A 20,592-nucleotide genomic window follows, 5' to 3' on the forward strand; every position below is an offset into this window, starting at 1 on the left:
GTTAGTTATAAATTGCTAATCAGATCGCAGGTAACACAATGTGTACGCGAATGCTCACGATATCTAATATTAGATATTATCTACCTAAAGCTATTTAGGAGTAATCTATTTTTCTTAATTTCTTTACATATCTACTCCTAGTAACTTCGAGAGGCTATAGTAGCTTCGCTGAAATTAAAAATATATTAGTAACGTAAATTTGGATTGAGGCCTGTTGTTTTATTTCCCAAATTCCGACCAGTGAGTGTGCTTAGTACGATTTTTTTAACTTTCTCGATAGCGTAAAAGTTAACTCAAATTTGTATGGAGTTGGAACGTTTACCAACGTTTGCCGCTAGGGGCGCTGTTCTAGAGTTAACTTTTACGCTATCGAGAACGTTAAAAACTCTCACTAAGCACCCAGAGCCGATGTTTGAGTCGGACCGCCATGGCGCCACCTATGACAAAGATAATATTTGTATAGTGAATGAATCTCGAACCGGAGACCGTTAGTACTGGTCAAAACTTAATTTTAAGAAAAACTGAAAGCGTTGTACAAGCTTCGCCTGGAGCTTCGGACCTTTGACAATTTTTTTTTTATTGCTTAGATGGGTGGACGAGCTCACAGCCCACCTGGTGTTAAGTGGTAACTGGACTGGAGCCCACATCCACAACGTAAATGCGCCACCCACCTTGAGATACAAGTTCTAAGTTCTCAAGTATAGTTACAACGGCTGCCCCACCCTTCAAACCGAAACGCATTACTGCTTCACAGCAGAAATAGGCATGGTGGTACCTACCCCGCGCGGACTCACAAGAGGTCCTACCACCAGTAATTACACAAATTATAATTTTACGGAGTTTCATTTTTATTACACGATGTTATTTCTTCACCGCGGAAGTCAACCGTGAACATTTGTTGAGTACGTATTTCATTAGAAAAATTGGTACCCGCCTGAGATTCGAACACCGGTGCATCGCTCAACATGAAGGCACCGGACGTCTTATCCGTTAGGCCACGACGACTACACGTGGATCATGAGAATGCAAGGTCTATTAAAACACGTTCTATGAATAAAATTTTATTAATAAATTAATTATAACAACAGAAATGAACACAGAAAAACATCTTTTTACATTTACCATATAACAGTGACTTTATAGAAGTAAAGCTCTCCCGAATATGGAGATGTCCAAAGGAAAAACTTATTTGTTCCGATTTAACTTAAAAATTATTTTTCACGGACTGTGCAATTTTCGAATAATATTAGGCATTTTTTTAAATCTATTAATCGTGCCATTTTTTTATCTGGCAACACAGAGTGGACAACAGGAATGTAAAGACGAATATTGTCTCAATAAATTTAATTTAATGCTTATGTCAGTTTTATTCTAACAGATACATGTTTTATCTATTGCACTGTTCTCTTCTCGAGTGTCGTAGGTATATTATTTTTATTTATTATTACGAAAAGCTGGAATTAAAATAAAAATGGTAAATCTTTTGAATTATTGACACAGCGTTTTCGATAACTGAGAGAAAAAACTTATTCACACACACACGCAAACACACAGCACGTAATTTTTTTAATATTCATTATTGTCACAAGGGCAAGGCGTCTATAGTAAAAATAAAAGTGAGAATTAACAATTATCAAATTGATTTGAAACATTTAAAATTGAAAAGCGCAGATATAATAATAATAAGACAACAAAATAATGTTGAAACAATGAATTATATAGTATTTACAGATAGAACATGTCAACAAGGAATTAGTTAGAAGAAGTATCCACGTGTTATTTAAAAAAAAATCGGGCTTATAAATAGTTTGGAGTTCAATTTATTTAGTTATTCCTGAGCAATATTTACATTTATGATAGTCAGATTTAAGAACAGAGTATGGTATTACGGAAAATAAGAGAGCACTTGTTACAGTACCTCCAATGTCCATGGACATCAATAATCTATAAATAAAGTGGGTCATGTTATGATACCATAATAAAGATAGCAAAGGATATCTAAAAGGACTCAGGACAGCTAGTTGCAAGAAGATTAGAAGACTTCCTTCCTGAAATCAAAGCCGAATTGGTCACATTTGACTCTGAGTATCCTGGCCAGCTGTGGAGGTCCGCAGTAGAACAACGTGACCTTTCCTTTATTCTGCTGCTGCAGCTGTTGGAATACCTTATCCCAGTTCGGTCTTCCGGCGTTCGTGCGGGTCTTCAAGCCCGTTATGAGGTCGCGTTTTCCCTTTCAATAATAGAATGTATATTTATTGTCTGACAGCTTTTATCCTGCTGGAATTTTTAAAAATAATTTCGCTACAAAAAACTACTTTATTATAGCAAAATTAGCGTTGCTTTAGTATGTATTTTGTAATAGAATAAGGATTTGGAATATTTAAGTATTTGGCAAGTTTCTAATAAAAACATGCACAACAGATAAACGAAAGCGGGACATTTTTGTTCTCGTTGGGGACAGCGGGACGGATAGCCTGTAAGCGGGACAATCCCGCACAAAGCGGGTCACGATAAGGATACATCATAGCATTTAGAGCTCACTGAGCCGGTCATAAGGTACATTATTTTTATTTATTAATTTATTTATTTATAACTTCTTATACTAGAAAGTATAAAGGTGGACTTAATGCCATAGGTATTCTCTAACAGTCTACCTTAGGGAGTGCAGAGATGAAGCTTGGTAGGTGTAGTGTGATAGTATATTATTATTACTTAAGCATATGTGTATATCTAACATACATAATATTTATAGATACAAATACTCGTACTTAAATAAATACACATACATAAATATATACATATAAAAATATATATAAATAAATATTATCAATTATTAATTATTATCAATAATTTTCTAACCTATCAAAAAAGGTCGGTTCCTACATACCTTTTCGTGCAACAAATCCAAAGCCAGCTGCAGTCCGACCGCCTTCATGTCGTGTCTCTGTAGGGCGCTGGTGATGTACATGTGCATGTCGAGGAACCTGCCCTCGTCTCCGCAGAGCTCAGCCTGCGACATCTCCAGCTGGGAGAGCAGGGAGACGAACCACTCGAACGAGCGCTGCTCACGGTTTATCCAGAAGAAATCCACCTTAGTCAGACAGAGAGATACTGATATTTTTTAAGCAATCAAAAAATATAAAAAATAGTCCTCTAAGGTTACCAGATCAGGTATGAAGAAAAAAGCGTTGGAAAAAACACAAGTTGATATGCTCCATGTCTATACCGGTACTTTCTAAATTCATACTAACGTTTTTCGAATATACCTTTTTAAGCGTTGTCCCGACTGGTTGAACGGCCCAAGTGTGGGAGCAGCGTGGGCAGGTGTTCCTCGCGGCCTGGTGTCTGTGGGCCAGCTCCTGCAGCAGCGCCGCGAAGGGCGTGACGCCGATGCCGGCCGCCACCAGCACGGCGTGCTCCACGCGCAGGATGTGGGACGACGCCGCTCCGTACGGCCCGTCCAGGTAGATCTGGTGGAACACGCGATATTCCAATAAAGCAGTAGGCAGTAAAGTAGGCAACGGCTTGGCTCTGCCCCTGGCATTGCTGAAGTCAAAGGGTGACGGTATCCACTCACCATCAGGTAGACCGTATGCTCGTCTGCCTACAAGGGCAATAAAAAAAACATCCGACGGGGTACCTAACCTCAAACAGGTTGCTGCTGCGGTAACTGGACTATTTACAGAGCGTGGTTTAAGGATAAGGCATTGGTCTGTATCGCTAAGGCCTATATTTTCCAGAAGTAGGCGGGGTGGTGGTACCTACCCGTGCGGACCAGTAATAACGCAAATTATAATTATTATTGTACGGGTTTGATTTTTATTACACGAGGCCATTCCTTCCGTGGAAGTCAATCGTGAACATTTGTTGAGTACGTATTTCATTAGAAAAATTGGTACCCGCCTGATTACCCGACGCTACTGATGCATTTTGACCCCGCCTAATGTGAGACTTAAAAGAAGAAAATACGGGAAAATATCAGCACCAAATAATCGTACGCATAAAGATATTGCTATTGACTCACTTCGAGTGGTTTTCCAAATGCATAGCTGGAGAAGGAGTGGTCATCAGCCGTGGACTCCGAAGGACTAATGATGTTGATGTCAGGCTTGTCGAAACTCTCCGGATCTCGATCTGGTGATAGACTCTTCGACAATCTGCGTCTTGCTGCGAAATTAAAAGTCTGTAGGCACTGTGGTGAGACGTGTGGTAGACCTGTCCTGGTCGTGACCCACATCTTGACTGTTTCTGCCGTGAACCATTTACTTAACGTGATGCTATTTAAAGATATAGCTGCTCTTAACAAAATTCAGACTTCTACTTTATCTACCTGAAGGAAAGTGGTACTTTGCACGGTTTTTGGGTAGCTGAGTTTGTGCATAACTCGGCATAGCCACCTTGGATAGAAAAGACTAAGTGAACCTAATTAATCTATTTGATCGACTGTCTAATCTGCGGCCGTGGTAAATTCATATTGGATTGTGAGCTCGCCTCCGGCGGAAGTGTGGTTTTATTTAAAATTTTCGACATAGGTACAGTTGCAGACTTTTTAGGCACAATCAGTTCTATTTCTTTCTAATGCTATTTCCTTTCGTTCCAATAATAAGAAGAGTACACCGCAAATTTAGAGGAAGATCAGAAAGCTAATAAAAAGGAGCTATTAGTATCTTAATTTACATAAATATTGCTTAAATTCAACTCACCAATAGTCAAAATGCTATCATTAGACTGCCTTCTCTCACAGCTCTCAAGGCTTGGAGTCTTAAAAGCTATAATAACGGGCTTATTTCTCATATACCGAAAGCTTTGAGCCAGCACTCTGTGTTGGGGGCTTTTATAAGCGCTCGTTGTCTTTTTTTGTGCCTTCACACTGACCAAATCGAAGCTTCTCTCGGATTCTGAGCGCATGAATTCTCGCATCCTAAAACGTTTCAAGTTTAAATGTATATTTAAATCGTAATCATCATCATCAGCCTTTATCTGCCCACTGCTGGACATAGGCCTTCCCCAATGTCTTCCACATAATGCGATCCTCCGCCTTCCGCATCCAACGACTTCCCGCCGTGCGCACTAAGTCGTCAGTCCACCTGGTTGGAGGACGCCCCACGCTCCTGGTACCCATCCGTGGCCTCCGTTCGAGGACTTTCCTCACCCACCTGGCGTCGCTGGCTCGACAGATGTGACCGGCCCATTGCCACTTCAGTCTGCTAACTTTGAGAGATATGTCTTCGACTTTTGTTCTCCGTCGAATTTCTTCGTTCCGGATTTTGTCCCTTAGAGAAATACCGAGCATAGCTCTCTCCATCGCCCGCTGTGCGACTCTTAACTTATGGGTCAGCCCTGCCGTCAGTGTCCAGGTTTCCGCGCCGTAGGTCATCGCGGGGAGAACGCATTGGTTAAAGACTTTTGTCTTCAGGCATTGAGGAATTTGCAACCCAGTCGTATGCGTCTCTCAATCTCTGTATTGAAGTTACCCCGGCCAAGCTGGATAGCCTGATCGAGGTAGACAAAGTCTTTTACTTCTTTCGATTACTGCATTCGAGATGGTAACTTGGCGCGGGACGATTTTATCATTGAACATGACTTTCGTCTTGTCAAGGTTCATACGTAATCATGCTCAATCTATAATCGTGTTTTATCTTAATCGTGCAGGTCTTTTAGAGCCTCTATATCGACGGGAGGATTGGTTCGATGGGTCTGTACCGTATGTCCTTCGAAATGTACTCTGAGGAATCGTTTGAAATGTTTTTCCTCTCCGTTCTCTCATTGCAACATCCGCAACTATGGCAGACTCCATTCCTATATCATACGCATATCCATAGGTATGGAATCTCAAGACATTACGTTTTACTATATACTATTCGGTTCTGGAATGAGTTTTACACGATTTGCGTTTCCAGGGGTCATTTTTGCCGCGTACCATCCGGCTATGGAATGAGCTCCCCTACACAGTGTTTCTCGAGCGCTATGACATGTCCTTCTTCAAACGAGGCTTGTGGAGAGTATTAAGCGGTAGGCAGCGGCTTGGCTCTGCCCCTGGCATTGCTGAAGTCCATGGGTGACGGTAACCACTCACCATCAGGTGGGCCGTATGCTCGTCTGCCTACAAGGGCAAAAAAAAAACCATTTCTCCTGACTTATTTCTTCTTATTTGCAGTAAGCAGCCGCTTGATTGTGACCTTGCCATTAACGACGTCTTTGAATTACGGTAACCGTTTGCTACCAGGTAACATAATAAGGCTTCCTGGATGGATATGTTACGAGTATATCCGGAGTCCTATGGGTGGAGGTGACGGATCTGTGTTAAGCCAAGCTCCCCTTCTTTTAGAATCATGTCTAGGCGGGATTAGACGCTTTAGTGGAAAAACAATGGGCAAGTTTACTGGGGCACTATATCTAACGCCTCCAACACTGCGATTAATAATCCTGTGGTTAAATCACCGGCCCAAAGAAGGTATCATTCGGTAATTGGATCGCTAAAATCCATACTTCTGGAGCGTTTGAAACTTACGCCAATATTCTCTGTCGCTTTTTGATGTTCTTCTGCACATCAGGCATGGAAGCAGACTTCTCTAAGTGCTTTGGCGCCAACAATGTGCTGTGCGTTATCGAAGTAGGCGAAAATGCTGTTGAGCAAATAATTATATGAACCAAATTTTATTTCGAAATATCAGACTTCAAATTACTAATTAAAATTAACGAATTTCCTAAATTTTTTTATTATATACTGACAGAAAACTACTAAATAAACTATATACATATACCAAACTAAAAATAAAACTAGATAATGTAAAAAATTGACCCCAAGTCAGGGCAGAGTGCCCAAGAGGCTGGTGGCATTTAATAATTATTAATTTTAATTAGTCCTAACATTGAGATATGAATTCTAAGTTTCACTTCTGCAGTGCAACGCTGCCTCAGCATTTATACAGAGCTGCATTACTGCTTCACGGCAGAAATAGGCACGGTAGTGGTACCTACCCGTGCGGACTCACAAGGCGCCTTACCACCAGTAATTACGCAAATTATAATTTTGCGGGTTTGATTTTTATTACACGATGTTATTCCTTCACCATGGAAGTCAATCGTGAACATTTGTTAAGTACGTATTTCATTAGAAAGATTGTTTGTTACTTGTCTGCGGGATTCGAACACCGGTGCATCGCTACACACGAATGAACCGGGGGTCGTATTCTTGTAAATTTTCGATTGAATAGTGACAGTCATGTTCATGTTTTTAAAGATAAAGATATCCCAATCAAGACAGTATACGTCATGGGCCACGTCCTTACGGATCCATCAGATCCAATAACTCTTGCACTAGATACCTTCAGCTCTAACATTAGGAGCAGACTGAGGAATCCCGGTAACCGTACTCGTCGAATTTGACAAAGAGGTCGCCGTGCAACCTAACCCATGCATCAGCTCGCTGAGTTTCTCGCCGGATCTTCTCAGCGGGTCGCGATTCCGATCCGGTAGTAGATTCATTCGCGAAACAATTGCTCTTGAGTTGTTAGGTCTCCTTCGGAGGCGCTCGGGCAGCTGTTAGCAAATCCCACCCCTCCTGGCTGAGTCTTTGCTCGCCCACCTTTCCTGGTGAAACTGGAAAGGCCTCCGGGCCACCAGTAAATCTTCAATCATAAAAAAAAGTCACGGGTATGGAAACCTTCGAATTCCTTCTTATATTCCGCATTGTTCTCCTCCTCGTCAAGAGTGAAAGCTTCGCTGGTGTAACAGGAACGAGAGAAGTCCACCGATCTCTTCTTGGCACTCCCGCCGGAACTCTTCCGTTTGCTCAGGATCGATGTGGTGCGGGTTACTTGTCTGCCAGAAACATTAGATTCAGATTGTGAGACACGTCTCCAAACGGAGGTAAAAATAAATTGTAATAAATTTAAATTGAAAATAGTGTAAAATATATTTATTGTACAAAAAAGCGTGCATGGTGCACGGTGCTATTAGTTATAAATAATTTTTCTGACAGATACGAGTAGAAGAATTATTATTTCAATAATATCTTAAAAAGCAACCCACGCTTTTTTTTAAATAAAATATATTTTACAATATTTTCAATTTAAATTTATTAAAATTTATTTTCTATTTTTTAGTTGAATTTTCTATAAAAGCGTATTTTTTAAACTATTAAGTACTTTAACATCAATTCCTGCCTTATCGACTATAGATAAAAATTATATAAATTGGCAAAAATCTTATTTTGCAAATTGAATAATGGAACGATCTTATTAAATTAGTGTATTGTCATCGTTCCTCGATAAATCTACAAAGTTTGAATGAAATCTGGCCGTTTAAAGTGGGTCAAAATCACGTCTAAAGGAGTCAGTTACAAACCCGCTGAGTTTGTTTCGCCGGTTCTTCTCAGGACTGTGGCTTTTTTTTTGGAACCGGTGGTAGAGTTAACATTTTCTTTTACATTTTGACATTCAACAAGTGTGTTTTTGATGACATCCAAGTTGAAATAAATGATTTTGAATTTGAATTTGAATTTGAAACTTACAAACATACATATTAGTGAAGCTAAGGAGGTCTCATTGCTCATATTAATAGCCCGGTACACAAACATTTTACTAATACCAAGCGTATGGAGAGTTTTAAAAATTGCATTTGGCTCCATACCTACTTTGTGTAATGCAATCACAGCGATTCGGTTCTCTTTATCACCTCACTCCATTTTAATATCGCAAAATATTGTACAATGTATTGGCGCCAAAATGAGAAAACTCAATGAGCAATCATATAAAAATGACAGATTCCAAATTCAAATGTAATATTTTGTTTATTTTTAATTGTAACAGTATTTATGGCCAGACTAAGTATAGCGTGTAATAGTGGACCTTGATTCTTACTCACTGGTGTTCCCCGAGCCTGGAGCTCGCATCAGCAGCATGTATCCTGGCCTGCTCCTCAAAATACGAGTACAATCTGTTCGTCCACTCCCCTACTCCTCGTACGTGGAGCCAGATGTAATCTAAAAGGCATTAGGTTGGTCAAAGACAAGGCGTGGCAGGTCTATGTACGCTTGGTATGCAAACTTCTTTAACTACAAACTTTCGGTAGGCAGCGGCTTGGCTCTGCCCCTGGCATTGCTGAAGTCCATGGGCAACGGTAACCACTCACCATCAGGTGGGCCGTATGCTTATCTACCTACAAGGGCAATAAACAAAAAAACTAAGGCTACGATCAAAGAAATTTGTTCATTAATGACTTTATTACTTTTTTAATTATTAGTTAAATAGGTTCTACGTTATAGCTTTTAAATATGTCAGCGGACCTTAACAGTGAAAATGTATCTTCCACTATTGTTCTTTCTAACTTAGCTGAGTCTAGTGGAGTGTACATTTTTGAAATTAATGTTTTTTTTTATTGCTTAGATGGGTGGACGAACTCACAGCCCACCTGATGTTAAGTGGTTACTGGAGCCCATAGACATCTAGAACGTAAATACGCCACTCACTATAAGATATAAGTTCTAGGGTCTCAAAATAGTTACAACGCCTGCCCCACCCTTCAAACCGAAAAGCATTATTGCCTCACGGCATAAATAGGCAGGGCGGTGGTACCTACCCGTGCGGACTCACAAGAAGTCCTACCACCAGTAATTACGCAATTTATAATTTTTGCGTGTATAATGTAAAATGTAACTATGTAATACAAATAACTTAATAAGTTCGTAACGTGAACCTACAAACGTCTGGTCGGTAAAGCACAAAACCTTTACAGCGTCACCAATGGACAATTAATTTGTTTGTTCAAATCGTTCACCAACTTTTTTTTTCTTACCTAAGCTGAGAACCTCTCAAAACTATATCAGCGTTGCCTTAACCAGCAGGTGAGCTCACGGGGCTCAAACCTGACGACGTTGCTAACACGAACCCTAGCAAGAGCCGTGCTTCGCAGAATCTACCACCGGATCGGAAACGCGACGCACTGAGAAGATCCGGCGAGTAACTCAGTGAGATGTGTCTGAGGGTTAATTTACTCGTCGAGCCCTTCGTCACAAGCGACGGGTTCGACGAGAACAATGACCGGTGCTTGAGGTATCTAAAAGCACCGTTAGTGGATCGGGAGGATCCGAGATGACGTGTTTGGGGCGACGTCGACTGCTTTCCATTCTGTCCGCAAGATCGGGAATGTAGTTACCGGCAGCCACGATGAGAGGGTTCTCGTGTCGTGCCGTTTTATCGAAGTGGCGTTTACCAACGTCGACCAGACCTACCATGTTGAGAAGGCGCGCTGCTGATCGTGAAAGGATGCCACTCGTAGCTGGCGATGGCTGGAATGTTGACGAAGACGTAGTCGCCGGCGTGATAGTCGAAGGCCGGCGGTCTCTTGATGACGAGATGCGTCACCCGGGATGGCAGGAGTATCCCCGAGGAGATGTACGTTTTGCCGCGCTCTGACCTGGAGAAGGCAATTTTGGTACAACAATTCAGATAGCATTTTATTTATTTATATATTTATGTAAAAGACATAGTACAGAGTAATAGGAAAATTATGTACAAAGGCACTGCTTATTTCTTTAAAAAATCTCTTCCAGCAGACCTGCGAGAGGATTATGAGAATAATAATTAAAAGTGATGAGTGTGTGTAGAGCAGCTACAATAACAAATACAACATGAGAATTATAGAAATGCACACACATAGCAAATATTGTTAAATTTGAATACAAAATATTATAAGTAACACAGTATATACGAAAAGTATAAAACAATGATCATTCGGTTGATGAGAGATAGAACTGTTTGACCTTGTATTTTAATTGGCATCACTCCGTCTATCAGTGGGAAGCGAGTCTTTTGATCAAATTATCAAAGCTAATCTAAAATAGCCAATTTACTGGTGGTAGGACCTCTTGTGAGTCCGCGCGGGTAGGTACAGGTAGGCAGGCGGGTAGGTCCTGCCTATTTCTGCCGTGAAGCAGTAATGCGTTTTGGTTTGAAGGGCGGGGCAGCCGTTGTAACTATAGACCTTAGAACTTATATCTCAAGGGTGCGTGGCGGCATTTACGTTGTAGATGTCTATGGGCTCCAGTAACCACTTCACACGAGGTGGGATGTGAGCTCGTCCACACATCTAAGCAATAAAAAAAAGGATTCCTTATCGCTGCTTACGATACCTCATCCAAGCCAATCTCAAGATCCTCTCGGTGAGATAAATAGTTCCCGGTACTATGAACCACTTCCAGAAGTTGGGTCCGTGGAAGATCAGTAGTAACCAGAAAGGCACATACAGCAGATGAGTCCAGTAAAATACCTGAAATATTTATTGAGTATTTTTTTATTATTTATGGCACTAGATGGGTGGGTGCATGTGATTAGAAGATGCATGGAAATGGTAGTGCAAGGTAGAGGGGAAAGAGGTCGACCGAAGAAGACATGGATGGAGTGTGTGATTGACGATATGAGAGAGAGAGGAGTGGATGTTAAGATGACGGCTGATAGAAGAAAATTGAAGAGAAAAATTAGCTATGCCGACCCCACCTTTTTTTTTATTACCCTTGTAGGCAGACGAGCATACGGCACACCTGATGGTGAGTGGTTACCGTCGCCCATGGACTTCAGCAATGCCAGGGGCAGAGCCAAGCCACTTCCTACCGCTAGTGGGATAAGGTGGAGAAAAAGAAGAAGAGAAGATGGGTGGAAGACCTCACGGGTCATCCGGTGTTAGGATGTCATATTGAAGCTAATAGACTTTCAAACCACATCTCTACTATTACAGCCAGTATAATAACGGATTATACCCTAATTGATGATATACCTCATCACTTGTATGGATCAGCTTGTTGGACCACTACAGTGGCAGATGAGAGGCGATTGCATGCAGCAGAGATGCGAATGTTGCGATGGATGTGTGGAGTAACGAGAATGGATAGAATATGTTAGAGGAAGTCTGAAAGTGGCACCTGTGACAGAGAAGCTGAGATGTGCGTGTTTGGGATGGTATGGACATGTGATGAGACGAGATGTAAATTAGGTTGGTAATAAAATGTTAACTATGAATGTGGAAGGATATAGAGGAAGAGGTAGACCTAAGAAGAAATAGATGGATTGCGTGAAAGACGATATGGGTAAGAGGGGAGTGAGCGAAGAAATGGTATATGATAGAGGAGTATGGAAGGAGAAAACATGTTGCGCCGACCCCAGGCGACTGGGAGAAGGGCAAGATAATGATGATGATGATGGTATACCTCAAAACTTCCTCCCCTCCGTATGAAGGGCTGGCTACAGACGAACATCACAGCAAGAATTACGACTAAAGCTATTCCTGTAGCGTTAGCACAGCCTCCCACCAGTCCGAATAACCCTGGGCGCTCCGTCAGTAGCCATTCAGTCAGAGTGTAATTTGACTTGTTTATCACTGGATCGTTGACTACAACGAGACCTGGACAGAGATGAAAATGTATGTACTTCTAGTTTATTCATCTTTTTTGCATTAAACTTGTGACGAAATCACGTTCTATCTGGTGTTAAGTTACCAGAGTTAAAAAAATTATTGGCTCCTCAAAACTTGAGGTCATTCTCAATTTTAGCCCTGTGCACTCGTCCATGAATGGGGGTTTAGGTTAGGTTTCTTATGGTTAATTTTCCTGAATTGGGGTTGAATTTTTTACGGGTGGTAGGACCTCTTGAGGGTCCGCGCGGGTAGGTACCACCACCCTGCCTATTTCTGCCGTGAAGCAGTAATGCGTTTCGGTTTGAAGGGTGGGGCAGCCGTTGTAACTATACTGAGACCTTAGAACTTATATCTCAAGGTGGATGGCGCATTTACGTTGTAGATGTCTATGGGCTCCACCAACCACTTAACACCAGGTGGACTGTGAGCTCGTCCACCCATCTAAGCAATAAAAAAAAAGAATTGAAAAGCTTTTCAGTCCCTAGTGCGAAGGCTAGTTAAGGACAATATATGCCTACATTAAGTACTCATATTCTTGACCGACTATCTAAGACAAAACTGGTCAAGACTTCATTTTCAAAGGTTTCCCTTGGAGAAAATAATATGAATAATTGAACATACTAAAATTACAAAGATGCATCAGCGTATGGAGAAGACTGTATCCAAATATGAGTGTCCCCGTCAGCTTGTGCAGATATATGTGGTGATCCAAAGGCAGGACTGAACCGAAGCCCCGGACTCGCAGCGCTGTGATACTGTGCCTCAGCATGAGGACAAGAACCCAGGCGCAGTTGAAATTTAAGCATTGACCTGGAATGAGAAGCTATATATAAACAGGCTAAGTGGAATTAGCACAATTTTCTCAATTCGTATTACGATCATTGATATATTGGACCTGGTTAATATAGTCAATTAATAGGTTCGAATCAAATTTTACCAAAGTCAGGCCACTGTACTGTACAGTGCAGAACATAATACACAGTTTTTAATATTTGAAGGGTCTCGTACCTCGTAAAAACTGGTATATATGTTTTTAAAGTACTTAAATCTAAATCCGTTGCTAGGTCTCACTTTGTCTCTTTTGAATTCGTTATTATTAAGATTTTACAAAATCTACTAGCAGCTTTCGTTTATGTAAATATATCATATGTTTTGAATTTTTAACTTAAATTTCAACAACTATTGTTTTTGTCTACGATTTCTTTTGTTTAAGAAAAATAATAATGGAAATTTATATTACATTTGTTCTTCGTAATAATATATATAAAGTGGCTACTGGCGCCTTTAAGCACCATTATGTGTATCATCATCATCATCAGCCCATAGCGTCCACTGCTGGACATAGACCTCCCAAGGTTCGCCATGATGACCGCTTCTGCTCCACAGTCTGCATCTAGCGGATTCCTGCGACCTTTAGGATCTCTTCAGTCCACCTCGATATGTTATGTGTATGTCGCAATTTAAGACACAGCATTAAAAAATGTGAACTGTATTGAAAAAACTGCTACCCTTTTTTTTCCATAGGTAAAATAGCCGGATCCCCACCCGCGTGGCAAGTGGAGTACGTGGGAGTTGAACCTCACTAAAAACTCCTGCCGCTCACAACCGGCGCCCTACCTTGGACCGGGCCGGAGCCCAATTAGGGCTATTGAGACGGCGGGACAGGGTTGACGCAGAGCATATCACATCCATCCCGCTGTGCCCAGACGCAAGACTGGCAGCCCCGGCAACACGACCACCGGTTCAAAAGAAGACAATATAAAATTCGCCTATTTACTGCACTAGACGATAACCGAGCTTTGTTCGGTTTTTTTAGTTTAGGCATTTTTAAGTGAACACGTGACTTAAAAAGACACAAATAATATAAATAAACAATTCATTTTCTTGGTCTAACCTTAAACCAAACACTCATTGACTTCGGGTGGCTTAACAACGCCATCTGCTGAAATAGCTTAATAGTATTATTGTGTCTTTAAAGCAGTTAGTTGTTCTCAATTATGTAAAATAGTATTCTTATTCGCCAATAGATGTCGGGAAGCGTCATAAAGTTGATTATCGATAAAGTTGATTGAAAACACGAATAAAACAACATTTTCTGAAAATAAATCGTAGCTAGATCGATTTATCGCCCCCGAAATCCCCTGTATACTAAATTTTATAAAAATCGTTGGAACCGTTTCCGAGATTCAGATTATATATATACAAGAATTGCTCGTTTAAAGGTATGAGATAAGATAAGATAAACGGACTCACCACAAGCTCTGGCCACGATGACGAAGCCGTTAGACTGTCTGTACTCAATGCATCTCGCCACGAACAACCCAAAATTCACCAAGTAGAAGAGAACCAGGTATATCACATAAACATAGTTGTTTTTGAAGTAAGGTAAAGAGAACTGGTAAGGTTTTAATTTGGCTAGATTATGGCGCAGGTTCTTCGGCTTGGGGTCTGGTTTGGGGGGGACCAGCCAGCGGTCTATGCTGTAAGGGAAAATGGTTCATTATAATGGGACAAGTTGTGTTATATGAAAACGAAGTACACATGCATTTTTTTTTATTGGTTAGGTGGGTGAACGAGCTCACAGCCCATCTGATGTTAAGTGGTTACTGGAGCCCATAGACATCTACAACGTGCGCCACCCACCTTGATATATAAGTTTTAAGGTCTCAAATATAGTTACAACGGCTGCCCCACCCTTCAAACCGAAACGCATTACTGCTTCACGGCAGAAATAGGTGGGTGGTGGTACCTACCCGCGCAGACTCGCAAGAGGTCCTACCACCAGTAATTACACAAATAATAATTTTTGCGGGTTTGATTTTTATTACACGATGTTATTCCTTCACCGTGGAAGTCAATCGTGAACATTTCTTAAGTACGTATTTCATTAGAAAAATTGGAACCAGCATTCAATAGTGTTCCCTTTTTGAAAATGAGGAGCATGATAGAAAATGGTTTATTGTAAACGGGGTATTTACGCAAACTTTTACATTTTTCTGAGTTCCTAGTAAAGCGCTATTGCAAAACCTATTGACTCGGCGAAAACCTTTACGGGGAGAGTAGTGAACATTTAAATACTATAATCTTCTGACTGAGTTCATTGTGGGATCAAAGACGAAATTAACTTTCCTTCGGATTATTTTATTGCTTAAATATCACTGCTCAGTCTTTTCGCGGAGGTGAGGCTACAGACTCTGGCCATACATGAGTTACAGTGGTGGGAGTTAGTAGTCTAATTATGTATGCACGTTCTTCTTCTTAGTCGAATACTTCATTGCTGAAGGTCATGTCCCTGAAAGCCCTTCGTGGCTCTTTGTGCCACCAGCTTCCATTTGCTTCGGTTTTCGGCTTCTCTCAGGGCGTTCGCAACAGAGTCCAGTGAGCGCAGTTATCTGATCATGTCATTTCGTTTTTACCATCGCACCGCCCGTCACCGGAGTAGAGTTCATCCATACTACCTGGAGCCACTGCGGTCATCCACAGTGCGCTTCCAGAGATCTTTTTTGCCACGTACCATCCGGCTATGGAATGAGCTCCCCTCCACGGTGTTTTCCGAGCGCTAAAATATGTCCTTTGTAGCGGCTTGGTTCTGCCCCTGGCATTGCTGAAGTCCATGGACGACGGTAACCACTCACCATCAGGTGGGTCGTGTGCTCGTCTGCCTACAAGGGCAATAAAAAAAAAGTTGACCCATCAATATTCTGGTTCCATACCTAATCGACAGATTCTCCAGCAGCCCCCCGTGGTTGTTCAACTGGTTCTTCAAGGCTTCATACGTGATGGCCCCGCGTTCTTCCACGTCAGCGTCCTCGAACATCGCAGTGGTCAGGTCTAAGAGTTGCTCATCACTAAACTGCATGCCGTTTTCCTCCATGCACGCCCTCATCACATGCTGCAGCTCCCTGTGTTGGATTAGGCCGTCGCCTGGTCGAAAATTAAGTCAAGGTTTTAGATTAGGTAGGCATCAGCTTGGCTCTGCCCCTGGCATTGCTGAAGTCCATAGGCGACAGTAACCACTCACCATCAGGTGGGCGGTAAACTCGTCTGCCTACAAGGCCGTAAAAAAAAAAGATTAAATAGACTTTTGGAGGCTTAGAAATCTTAAGGAAATAGTGTTTGTCAATATACCAATATTTTTATTTTATTTTTATTTTTGGCTTAGCTGGGTGGACGAGCTCACAGCATACCTGGTTATAAGTGGTTACTGGAGCCCATGGACATGTACGACACAACGAAACAAAAGAGAAGTGATTGTGATGATTGTGAATAGAATGAAAATGAATCCTGTGGCGTCAGTGATTATAATAGAATATCGATAATTTGACGAACATCACTTATTAATAAATATATCAAAGGCTGCACTGATCTGATCGGAATCGTATCCAGATCCCGCGGTACAGTTCTTAAATAACCACTAAGCCAAAGGGTTAGTTTACCCCGCAGCAGATCTTTGACGATGGACTTCGCATGGTAGTTAATTTGCATTGTTATAAGCAAGAAATAGAAATATGAAAGTAGTAAAATTTACCATCCAAGTCATAAACCTTAAACAAGAACCGGATCTTGTCGTCAGGACTCTGGCCCGCGAACCTGTGCACGGCAGCGATGAACTCCTGGAGAGAGATGGACCCGGAATCGTCTTCATCGAATATCTGGAAAACCCGCTCTGTGAAGAATGGCTGAAAAAAGATAAGTAATTGAGTAATATCTACAGGTCAGGGTTAAAGAGAACTACTCTGGTATTACCACTGGTGGTAGGACCTCCTGTGAGTCCGCACGGTACCACCAACCCGCCTATTTCTGCCGTGAAGCAGTAATGCGTTTCGGTTTGAAGGGCGGAGCAGCCGTTGTAACCATAGACCTTAGAACTTATATCTCAGGATGGGTGGCGCATTTACGTTATAGATGTCTATGGGCTCCAGTAACCACCAGCTGGCCTGTGAGCTCGTCCACCCATCTAAGAAAACGAAGAAAAAAAAAATTCTACAGTGTCCTAATTTTTCTGTGCTATCTGGTCACTTGACCGCACCACAGTCTTTGACCGAAATTGTATAAAGCCTTTCAATGTATTTTAATTCTAACAGAGAATGGTCGACAACGGTGCTAAGTTCTGACCACGTCTTTGTTTACCGATATATTCAAATTTTCATAGTCAATTGCAACCGTGATAACATGTCGTCTTCTCGCATTAAAACTGTATAATCTCAAAACTTACTAATTTTACAGGAGAGTGTTTTAAAGGCTTAACATGTGATCTTTTTAATATTAATCATCTTTGGAACATTTATTTATTATTTTTTACCAGTTACATTATCGGTCTTTTAAAGTAAGATAAAATTATGTATTAATTTTGTTAATAGTAGTAAAAACATAGGTGAACTAAAACTAAAGTACGCTCTTTTGACAGTATTTATTATAAAAATACTGGTGATTCCGCATATTAAGCCAATTTCGAATATTTTTGGAACTTGTACACTTCTAACTTGAAAAGGTGATATTGTCTTTTTATCACATCTCATCAGGTCAGCGGGAAGGCAAAAGGTATAAGCAGCGTCACACAACACGTTAAGAGACCGTTTTTTATTTATTAATTTATTGCTTAGATGGATGGACGAGCTCACAGCCCACCTGGTGTTTAGTGGTTACTGGAGCCCTTAGACATTTACAACGTAAATGCGCCACCCACCTTGAGATATAAGTTCTAAGATCTCAGTATAGTTACAACGGCTGCCCCACCCTTCAAACCGAAACGCATTACTGCTTCACGGCAGAAATAGTCAGGGCGGTGGTACCTACCCGCGCGGACTAACAAGAGTTCCTACCACCACCAAAAATGAAATATGTGAAATAGTGTCAAGAAACTGCAATGGCACGTTCCCATTCCTCATCACCACACCCAACTATTTCCACCAACGAAACTTTACATGTATGCATTCACTACATACATTTTTGGAGACGACAATCTTCTGAAATTGCTCTCTTGTTATCTCCTTCTGATCTCCCACCGTCTCCTTGAAGAGTTGCTCCAGTCGGTCAACGCTGTGCTTATCAAAGCCCACGCGTGGTCTGTGTCGACAAAGAAAATATGTTTTAGTAGAAATTATTGTCGGAAGCATTTCCGCTACAGTACGTTCTTAGACCTCCTTCAGTATCCAGAAGCCCCATACAATTAGCGACTCTGGACCTAATCAAACCAATTTTATATAACCTCTTCACTACACAGTATAAAACAAAGTCGCTTTTTTGTCCCTATATCCCTATGTATGATTAAATCTTTAAAACTACGCAACGGTTTTTTAATAGATAAAGTGATTGAGGAGGAAGGTTTATATTGTATAATAACTAAATAAATAGTGGAGAAATCAATAATAAATTACAGTTTCCGAAGCGAGCCGAGGGCGGGTCGCTAGTTTTATAATAAAAAAAGAGAGAAAGACAGAGACAGAGAGAGAAAGTATTCTTTATTGTACACCAAAGAAAATGCGAAACAATAAATACAAAAAAGTACAATTAGCGGTCTTATCGCTAAGAGCGATCTCTTCCAGAGAACCATCAGGTGGAAAAGAATCATTTGGAAACGAATTACATGCGGCGTACCAATCAATCGATTTAAATATACACATACACACACATACACATTCCAGATCCAGTAAAATTCAATTATAGGTTATTCTGTAGGTAATTAAAATTATTTTTAAAACTAATTTTACGTAATTTTCGTAAAGAATTCGAAATGTTGGAAATGGTAAAACGAAATTAATAAACGTGAGATTAAATTTTAAAAATACTTTTAATATCCAGGTATTTTTAAAACTCGCGACTAGCCAAGAAAATGCTATTAACTTTTTTTTTATACAATACCTATTACAGCTAAGTGAAATGAAATTAGTAAAATAAGTTAAAATATTGAATTTATATCTAAAGTGTAAAAAACATTACCGTTTTCATATTATACGGTACTATATAGCTGTGCCCGTCCGCTTCGCTGGGCATTTAAAATTAACATTATTATTTCTCACCCCCACAAAGATTCTCATCATTAACGCCCCCGCAACTGGTGTAGGGAGTCCAACGCTCATATATTAGTATAGATGGCATTACACGGCATCATTATGTGGGGCTTTTTCATAATTGACCAGGTTATAGTCCTGGTGGTATATAATGTCATTATCAACCACTCACCTGCTACTGCTGACCGTTGAGAGGAATTCCATAACTTTATCAGCTGTAACATAACCGTCACCGTCAACGTCCAATACCCTAAAGAGTTTCTTCGTCACCTGTCAAAATCCCAGACCATCTTGTCAAACGATCTAAAACAACTCTCATCATTGTATTCTATTTATTGGATTAAGTTTTTTAAAATATTTTCAACTACCCACATATCGGGTAAATCTTTTTAAAACACCAGAGCCGTGTCGGGAACATTGAATTAAGGGTTTCTTAGTTCATGGATAAACATGGGTCTGCAAGTAAACGGTAGTGTGAGGAGGGGAATCCTAAGAATACGTGGATAGACTGTGTGAAAGAAGACATCCTAGAAAAAGGAGTGAGTGCAGAAATTACTTGTGATAGGGCAAATTGAAAAAATAGGACAAACTACACCGATTCCAAATTATTTATTCGTAGGTGGGATAAGATCAAGAAAAACCTCATGGATAAATCCCTGATTTTTTTTCTTCCAAAAACAATTTAATTAATACGTCTGCTATTATTGCTACAAATGAGCTGTACTTGAAGTGATAGCTTAATCAAATTTAACTTTTATTTTAATACTGAACGAGTTCACTGGGACAATTTTATAGTTTTATTAAGGCGAAGTCAAGGTACTTGTCTCCTTTGTAAATAATATTGTGGCGCTTTGGCGCACAAATATATTTCTGTGTTATATTAAAAATAGTTTAAAAAACAATTAAATTTCAATATAATACAATTAATATTAGTTTCATGGAGTTGGTTGTGGAACCGTAAAATGAAATACCGAAAAATATATGTTAGTGCCATCTATCGTACAAATGTAACAACTTTCCGTATTCGGTATTAGGAAAGTAGTTGCCAAATACTAAATGTAAGTTTGAAAAACAAACTTTATTTTAATTTAATAATAAATAGAAAAAGAAAAGCTTGTTTACATCAAGTTGGAATATTGATTGCTTTGAAACTAATTCCATAAATTTTCGC

General features: G+C 40.4%; 1 protein-coding gene across 3 annotated transcripts in view; it reads right to left on the reverse strand.

The window, feature by feature from the left end:
* Positions 1 to 1,050: 1,050 nt before the first annotated feature.
* Nox (NADPH oxidase) overlaps positions 1,051 to 20,592 on the reverse strand; it is a 68,532-nt gene continuing 48,990 nt past the window's right edge. For all 3 annotated transcript variants that reach the window (XM_089739075.1, XM_089739074.1, XM_028179579.2), the window contains 17 exons: positions 19,594 to 19,691; positions 18,357 to 18,477; positions 16,940 to 17,090; positions 16,125 to 16,335; positions 14,665 to 14,891; positions 13,033 to 13,221; positions 12,206 to 12,399; positions 11,135 to 11,271; positions 10,235 to 10,419; positions 8,869 to 8,986; positions 7,667 to 7,824; positions 6,512 to 6,626; positions 4,704 to 4,921; positions 4,025 to 4,167; positions 3,267 to 3,470; positions 2,888 to 3,091; positions 1,051 to 2,230 (listed from right to left, as the gene is read on the reverse strand). In XM_089739075.1, coding sequence (XP_089595201.1) covers positions 2,033 to 2,230; positions 2,888 to 3,091; positions 3,267 to 3,470; positions 4,025 to 4,167; positions 4,704 to 4,921; positions 6,512 to 6,626; positions 7,667 to 7,824; positions 8,869 to 8,986; positions 10,235 to 10,419; positions 11,135 to 11,271; positions 12,206 to 12,399; positions 13,033 to 13,221; positions 14,665 to 14,891; positions 16,125 to 16,335; positions 16,940 to 17,090; positions 18,357 to 18,477; positions 19,594 to 19,691 — 2,871 coding nt within the window. In that variant the 3' untranslated portion in view covers positions 1,051 to 2,032. The remainder of the gene's footprint in view (positions 2,231 to 2,887; positions 3,092 to 3,266; positions 3,471 to 4,024; positions 4,168 to 4,703; positions 4,922 to 6,511; positions 6,627 to 7,666; positions 7,825 to 8,868; positions 8,987 to 10,234; positions 10,420 to 11,134; positions 11,272 to 12,205; positions 12,400 to 13,032; positions 13,222 to 14,664; positions 14,892 to 16,124; positions 16,336 to 16,939; positions 17,091 to 18,356; positions 18,478 to 19,593; positions 19,692 to 20,592) is intronic.

This window comes from Bombyx mandarina, chromosome 28 (genome assembly GCF_030267445.1).
Source record: "Bombyx mandarina strain Sakado chromosome 28, ASM3026744v2".
NCBI lineage: Eukaryota > Metazoa > Arthropoda > Insecta > Lepidoptera > Bombycidae > Bombyx > Bombyx mandarina.